This window comes from Impatiens glandulifera, chromosome 1, assembly GCF_907164915.1.
Source record: "Impatiens glandulifera chromosome 1, dImpGla2.1, whole genome shotgun sequence".
NCBI lineage: Eukaryota > Viridiplantae > Streptophyta > Magnoliopsida > Ericales > Balsaminaceae > Impatiens > Impatiens glandulifera.
The window spans coordinates 3,336,549-3,344,620 of record NC_061862.1 but is presented as its reverse complement, the minus strand read 5'-3'; the positions used below and the strand labels follow the sequence as shown (position 1 = coordinate 3,344,620).

Genomic DNA, 8,072 nt, shown 5'->3' with positions numbered 1-8,072 from the left:
GCCAATGAGATCCTGCCATGTGGCAGGCTTTTGATTTTACTTTTCTTATTTTAAAAATACATTTTAATAATGATTGATCAATAAAAAAAAAAAATTATATCAATATTTTTTATTTTTCACGATCTATAAATAGAGACTTGGTTTGTGTCATTTGGACACCAAAAAATTTCAGAAATTTTCTACCATATTATCATCCTTGTTTGTATCACCTTTCTTTTAAAATCTTCAAACTCTTTCATCCTTGTTTAGAGTGTTTGTTTTCTTCTTCGTTTTAAATAATATTTGTATGTTTGATTTATCAAGTGATGAATAATATTGTTTGTGGTTAAAAAAAAATGAAATTATGTGTATGTTTAAATGATGTGGAAGTGAGAGAAAGTGAAAAAGTAATTTTGATACTTTGAATAACACGCTGCTGTATGACATGTTAAAAAGTGGGTGTTAAAAGAGGTGTTAAGCTGACGTGGCAGGGTGTTAAATGAAAAAATTTAACACCCTGCTGTGGGTAGTCTTACAGCCAAATGTAGCTCCGGGTCTATGACTATGACTCTTACTAGATGTAGTTATTGGCTGAAGTGATGTGTTAAATGCATATTAATAATGAGAAAAATATCATATTTATTTTAAAAAAAACTTAGTTATAAGGTATCAAATTTTTTGTGTATACATTTGACAAAAATAAAAATCGTTATATTTATTTAAAAAAAATGGGGTCAAAAAATTAAAGATGTTGTAATATTGAAATAACTCTTGTACCCTTCCTAGTTTCAAAATACCTATAGTTCATAATGGTTCCTTGTTTCCTTGTTATTCGTCTTTCAGTTTATTTTTTTTTAATAAAAATAAATTGAAAGTACGACAAAGAAGAGAACGCTGTTACTATTACCTGCAATTAATTAATTGTGATGACCTATCTAGTTAGAAAAAAAGATAGACAAGATTGAAGAAAAAGAAAAGATAAAAATCATAACTAAACTAAAATATTTTTAATTCATAACTAAATTAGATATTTAACCAAAATTTATTAGTATTATTCCCTTATTAATAATTATGTTCTATATTATACTATGTTCTTCTTCAACTTCATCCTCCTCTTCATCTCCTGCTGCTTGCTTCAGTCGAGCAGCTACTTTAACCACCTGCAAGTTGTAATTCAATTTATAGTTAGTCCTTTAACGAAAACTCGAACTCATGATCACGAAGACATTATTACATATTTATTTCTATGAAAATGGTATACAATAAAAATTAAATACCTCGGCATCCCAATTTGTTCTAGCAGTCAAAATGATCAAAGTTATAGTCTGCAACAAGACTCCAATTATCATCCCCAACCAAACTCCCTGCCAAACCAAAACATATCAATTCTCCGACCGAAAACCAGATAGTGAAATTATGCTGGACTTACAGTCACTCCTAGGCTGGTTTTAAAGGCAAGAATGCATGCAATAGGGAGACCAATTATATAGTAAGCCCCAAGATTAACATAAGCCACTAAAGCTTGCCATCCACTCCCAATAGCAACACCTACAATACCCAATTCATTTCTCTTAAAACCCATGAAAACCCACAAAACAGAATGCGAAAAAATGAAAGTTTTTGTTCTTGACTTACCTGAAAGAATGGGTTGAATACCATTCAAGAAGATGGAAATAGCAAGCAGTGGTGTCAAATTGTTAACCACCTGAATGACATCTTCATCGCTAGTGAAGAGTTCGCTCAACCAAACCTTAAGAACCAACACTAAGACACTCAACATTATACTTATAACTATACTCGTAAAAATCACCACCACCACAGAAAACTTTGCCACCATTGCATTTCCTGCCCCGAGCTCATTACCCACTCGAATACTGCTCATAAATATTCCATTTTTCAACTTAAAATTAGAAAATTAAGTTCTTACCTTATCATACAATTAATTAATAAATATACCTGGCTGCTGCCGACAATCCCAACATGAACATCATATCCCAATTCAAGTAATTCATGCTGTAAGAATTAGAAAATATCAAAGAAATCCATAATCTTCTTCTGATTAATCTAATCTAGAAAATATTTACCAAATGGAAATTGAGTCTAGTGAAATTGTTGGATTAGTTAGCCAGCCTGATACTAGAACAAGTCCTTGATTATACCATATCTCCAAGCTATATATCAAAATACAAATTAAACCATGATAGTAAAACAAAATGTAAAATTGAGACTGTGAATCATTAATTAATTAATTACCACAGCATAACAGCAGATGCTAGAGTGATCTTGAAATAAGGCCAAATCCCTGTAAAAGCCTTCATGGAGAAACCAGTCCAAGTTTCTTTACAAGCAGGAGTAAAAAGGATGTAAATGGTTTGAAATATAACCAGCAGCCACCATGAGAAGCTGAGTGTAAGGGCTGCACCAAGCAGGCCGTAGTTCAAAACGTATATAACCAACCAACTTAGAAGAATGTGAAGAAGAAACACTCCAACCGCGATATAAGCCAACGGATTCACAATGTTCTGAGCTTGGAGGAATCTCTGCATGGGGCAGCTAATGGCAAAGGCGTAAAGCTGAGGAATAAGTCCACGAGCAAACACTTCCCCTGATCGAGAAATACTCTGAGACTGACCGATTGCAATCAGAATCGGACCTGCAAACCAGTAGAGAAAGGTGAGGAGAATGGCTGCACACAATTGAAGGATGATGGCTCTTTGACATATTATCCCCATTGATGAATATTTCTTTGCTCCATAAGCTTGTCCACAAACAGTTTGAACTGCACTCGCCATTCCCAACTGTAAATATTTTCAATGATTAATTTCATTTCATTTGATTTCTAAACATAAAAAAGAACAAACTAATTTGAAAATGAATATACCATGATGCCATAAGCTAGGCCCTGAATTCCGACACTGGCTATAGATGCTCCGGCGAGATCCAAGGCGCCTAAATGGCCGGAAAAAGTGAGGGTGGCGAAAGTGAGCATGTAATTGAAGATGGAGACGATGATGGAGGAACCGGAGAGGAGCCATAGGAGCCTTGATTCCCATGCAACTAGACGTGGGTAGAACCGGAATGGGACCGGTTTTGCTGACAAGAACTCTTCTACAGTGTCGGCGGTTAAGTCAGTTAGCAACGGTTCAGAATTCATATTTGGAATAAATAATCTTAAATTATTATTGAATATAGATTATAGATAGATAAATATATTTCCTGGTTTGTACAATTATATATAGGGCTGTTACAAAGTTAGGTTAAAACATGACTTATTTCTAACTATCTACCAATCTATAATATATTATTTATTGACTTTATGTATCACGTGCACTGCACTAACATATAATTAACTATTTTACAACAATATATATATATATATATATATATATATATATATATTGACTTTCTTTTTTTAACTTAAAAAATTATCATAACCCATTACACATAAATACTTCATCTAACTCATCTAAACAATTAATCTATGTTAAGTCAAACCAAAACTATAGTTCAGAAAGTATTTTTTAATTTTAAGATTTATTAATCATGAATAAAATCAAAATTAAAAAAAAATGTATTAATTTATTATATATAATTATGAGAAATAATATAATTATTTTGATATATATTACTTTATTATTAATGTATATATTTAACTAATAATATTCTAAATTATTATGTTATTTTTCATAAATATATATATATATATGTATGTATATATAATAAATTAATGCATAATTTATTTCTTTAAATTTTTTTTTTGTATTAATAATCAATAAATTTTAAAATAATTCATGTGATATATATTTAATTAATAATAATTTAAAATTACTGTGATGTTTCTCATAAATATAAATATATATATATATATATATAATATAAATTATAAATTATAAATTACTGCCTAATTTCATCTTCTAAATATTCTGATTTGGTTAATAACCAATCAATCTTTCTTGTGTCGATAATTTTATTTTGATATTTATACATAACTAATAATAATTTAAAATTATTATGTTATTTTTTATAAAAAAAATATATTAATAAATTAATACATATTTTCTTTAATTAAATTCTCATCTCGTTAATTATCAATAAATTATATGATAATATTATTTGATATATATAATTAATAATTATTATATTATTTCTCATAAAAAAAGATATATATATATATATATATATAACAAATTAATGCACATTTTGCTCCTTAAATTCTGTTTTTATTCGTGACTAATAAATGTTAATATTAAAAATACAATTATAAAATATCATCTCAATCATGGTTAATTTGTAAAAGTACTGAATTCAAACATTCATAAGTGTCAATTCACAAGTGTCAATTAATTAATGGTTTAGACACTGCATCTATACAACTAACCTCTCAAAATAGATTATATAAACTTTTTTATCTGCTTTAGTAAAAATAATTGCGATCCTCTCAAAATAGATTATGTACCTTTTTATCTGATTTAATAAAAATAATTGTGATCTGGATTTATGCTTGGAAGAATTAATATAACTTCTACATCATAATCCTAACCGGTTTGAGTTTTTTTTAATGAAAATAGGATAACGAATTAAGTATATAGTCTGTAAACATACTTAATTAATTAACCAAACGCAGAATTTGTCATATGACGGGTTAGAAAAAAGGATAATGGGACAACAGATTAAATATGTAGCCCAAAACACATTTAACCAGACGCATAAAAATGGAAAAACATATTAAATATGTAACTCGAAACACACTTAACCATTTAACTAGGCGCATAATTTGTCGTCTAACGGCTCGAACCTAGGAACTTATGGTTAATATTTACCTCTTATTGTCGCTATACTAGAGAAGAGTCAATTAAAAAACTTATTTGACCTTTTTATGGGTTTTATCTGAATTTTGAATAAAAAAATTGTTTGAATTCACCGTCGTTTCTATTAGAATTAGGGAGTTTTGGACAGCCTAGTTCTATTTTAAAAAATTATTATGAGTGAGATTTAAATTTATGACCAAATAAAACTTTTTAATTTTCATCATATATTATTATACTAAAATATTTTATATAAAAAGAAACAAATAAATTTAATTAAATATTTTATTTTTATTAGAAAAATAATAAATTCAACGAATTTCTAGAGAAAGTAAGTCTAGGAATTCAACGCGGCATGCCATGTGGGTAGGAGAGAGAAAAATAAAAAATGTTACATTTCGAGTTCAAAAATGTCCCAAAAAGTAACATTTTGGGTCCCGAAAAGTCTTTAAGTGTCCCGAAATGTCACATTTCGGAAAAAATAATAATTTATTTTCGGAACCCGGAATGTCATATTTCGGGACGTGGGGCAACGTGACATGCTACGTCGAATTCGTGGTCTTACTTTCGTTGAGTTTATCATTTCTCTTTTTATTAAATGAGTTGTCGTAGCCCATGGGATTGTAGGGCTTAACCCATGACCAACTCTGATAAAATCGCGATTTCCATATAACAAAATTGTGTTGATTTAATTTTAGAGACAGAGGGTAGGAATGAAGAAAATGAATGACATTGGTTGGTTTCAGCCATTTTAAAGGATTGTAAAGAAGAGCTCTAATACAAAATTGAAAGAGATATTAGAGAATGGAGAGTGAAAATGATGCACTATTAATCGTATTAAGATAAGATTTTCTGATATAGTACATTCTAGTTAATTTTATACACTATGATTCAAGTAATTAAATTACAATAATAATGGATGGTCATTGACTCTTTAATTTCTATAAGTGTATTGAGATTGTTCTCTTTTAATATTTAAAAATTAATTTTTTTTAAATTTAATGAACAGTCCATGAGAAGGAAAATATTAAATAAATGATAAAAAAAATGTTGAGTTTTGAATAAAAATCTCTATCAAACAAGGTCGAGTTTTATATGAATTTGTTTAAATCAATCAATAATATTTAGGGGAGTTATTTGGCCTTTTGAGCTAGTTGAATGAAGTATTTGGTCTTCTTTTTCTTTTTCTTTTTATTAAAGCTATAATGAGAATTTTACTCATTTATATTTACGGCTATATTTCTTCATAAAGTAGAGTTTATATAGCGCACAACTTAATTAATAATAAAAAATATGTATACTTTCCCTTTAATGTTTGCATGTTTTAGGTAATGTGTAGCACTATCAAACTATTTTGAAATCAACCCTTTTATATATCAATGTTTTTAAATAATGCAAAACTGCATTTAATAAGTTTGGAAAACCGGTAAAAGCATCTATCAATGAGCTACCATAAGTTAAATTATTACTTTCATTATTTTATTGAACCCAAATAATACTTCAAAATTAAATATCTCTTAACAAATATAGACAACATTCCAACAAATAATAAAATGAATCTTAATAATCGGTTCAGGTTACCGTCGTGCGATTTTAAATTTCATTCTTATTAGACTGCAACTCCTAGAAAAATGAAATTTTTTGAGAAAATTACTAGATAATGTCTTATAGATGGAATTCAACATTTTAAATGCTTAAAATAGCCTTAGTGTACAAGGTTGTGTTCGTTAGAGCTGGGTGAATGAAAATGAGAATTTGTCGATAAAATTTGTAAAAACTTGAAGTCATTTTATAGTTGTGACTAAATTATTCTCTTACACAAAATATACAACAGCTAACATGTTTTTTCCAAAAATATGTGATGTATATATATTAATTCTTCTAATTGAGTTATTAGTCAAATGGCACGTTAATATTGTGAATTTCAAAAAGTATTAAAATGATATGCATAGCTTATTGGAGTGACAATTGTTATAGACCCAAGATATAAATTGGATTTGCTAGAGTTATTTTCCGAAATATATGAAGATATTTTTTTATCAAAGAAGATGTTCGTCAATTATGTTACAACTGGTTGAAAGAATATCATCACAAATCTGAATTTGATAAACAATGTGGTGAGGTAGTTCTTGTTCGAATTCAACAAATTCTAACACTGACAACAGTGATCTTTAAAAACTTATGAAAATGTGAGATTAAATATTGTACATGCGAAGAGTGAATTGAATAAAGAAGATATTATAAATTGTGGTGAATATTTTGATAAATTGATATGGTAGAAGATGCTTGCAAGTATCCACTTCTTCAAATGATTTCTAAAGATATTTAATAATTCTAGTTTACACTGTAATGTCCGAATCTACTATTAGTGCTTCTGGTAGGGTGTTAAGTTTTCATCGGAGTAGATTAAATCTAAATATACCTGAAGCTCTTATGTGTACTCGCTATCGGTGATGCGACTTCCAAAATATAGGTAAATTGAATATTTTATTTCAAGTAAATTTTAAATATGTATTGATTTGTCTTTATATTTATAAATTTAATATATTATTTTCATATCATCATTAGATGTTGATGATGAAGATTTTGAGGTGGAGGATGAAGAAAGATGTTATGATTTTTTTTATAATGGTTATGATTTATGATGTTATTAATCAAGAAAACTTTTTTATCTTGTTATTTATTAATAATTTTTTTTTATGAAGGTAGGATCTAATGTGAATTGAAAATGGTATTAGGTATTTTTTTTAATGTGTTGGAAATGTTCGAACAAAACTAAAAAAGGTCATGTATATTAAAAATAATGAAAATCGTTTTAGCATAACGACAAAAACATGACATTAAGAATAAATAAATAAAAAATGGAAACTAAAAAATAAAAAATGTTACTCAATAGGTTATCGAACTCGTAAGTCTTCGAGAAGAACGATTAGCTCTCTTATGAACTCTATCGGCGTTCCGGAATGAATCTAAAAAATAATCATAATAATAACATTATGAATGATACGCATCGGACGACTACAGTCAATGAAAGTTCGGCGATTTTTCTCAAACCAGATAGTCCACCAAAAAATAATTGGAATAGTAACCCAATTATGTAAGCTTGACATATTAGCTGAATCAATCCAAATTTCTCAACAACTGCAAAGACTCAGCATCACCCAATGAATCTCAGTGATATTCCACAAAAAAACTCCAGATACTAGTCATCCATCGACAATGCAAAAGTAAGTGAGTTTTCGATTCAATCTTCTCGTGACACATACGTTTTTTTTATTAATGTTGTGA

General features: G+C 28.4%; 1 protein-coding gene across 1 annotated transcript; it reads right to left on the bottom strand.

Moving 5' to 3' along the window:
• Positions 1-1,223: 1,223 nt before the first annotated feature.
• Positions 1,224-3,133, bottom strand: LOC124925903 (protein DETOXIFICATION 41-like). The gene is made up of 7 exons (XM_047466069.1): positions 2,861-3,133; positions 2,233-2,777; positions 2,064-2,150; positions 1,936-1,992; positions 1,615-1,853; positions 1,409-1,527; positions 1,224-1,343 (listed from the first exon to the last, which is right to left on the bottom strand). Exons 1-7 carry the CDS (start codon positions 3,131-3,133, stop codon positions 1,224-1,226), a joined length of 1,440 nt encoding a protein of 479 aa, XP_047322025.1.
• Positions 3,134-8,072: the final 4,939 nt, after the last annotated feature.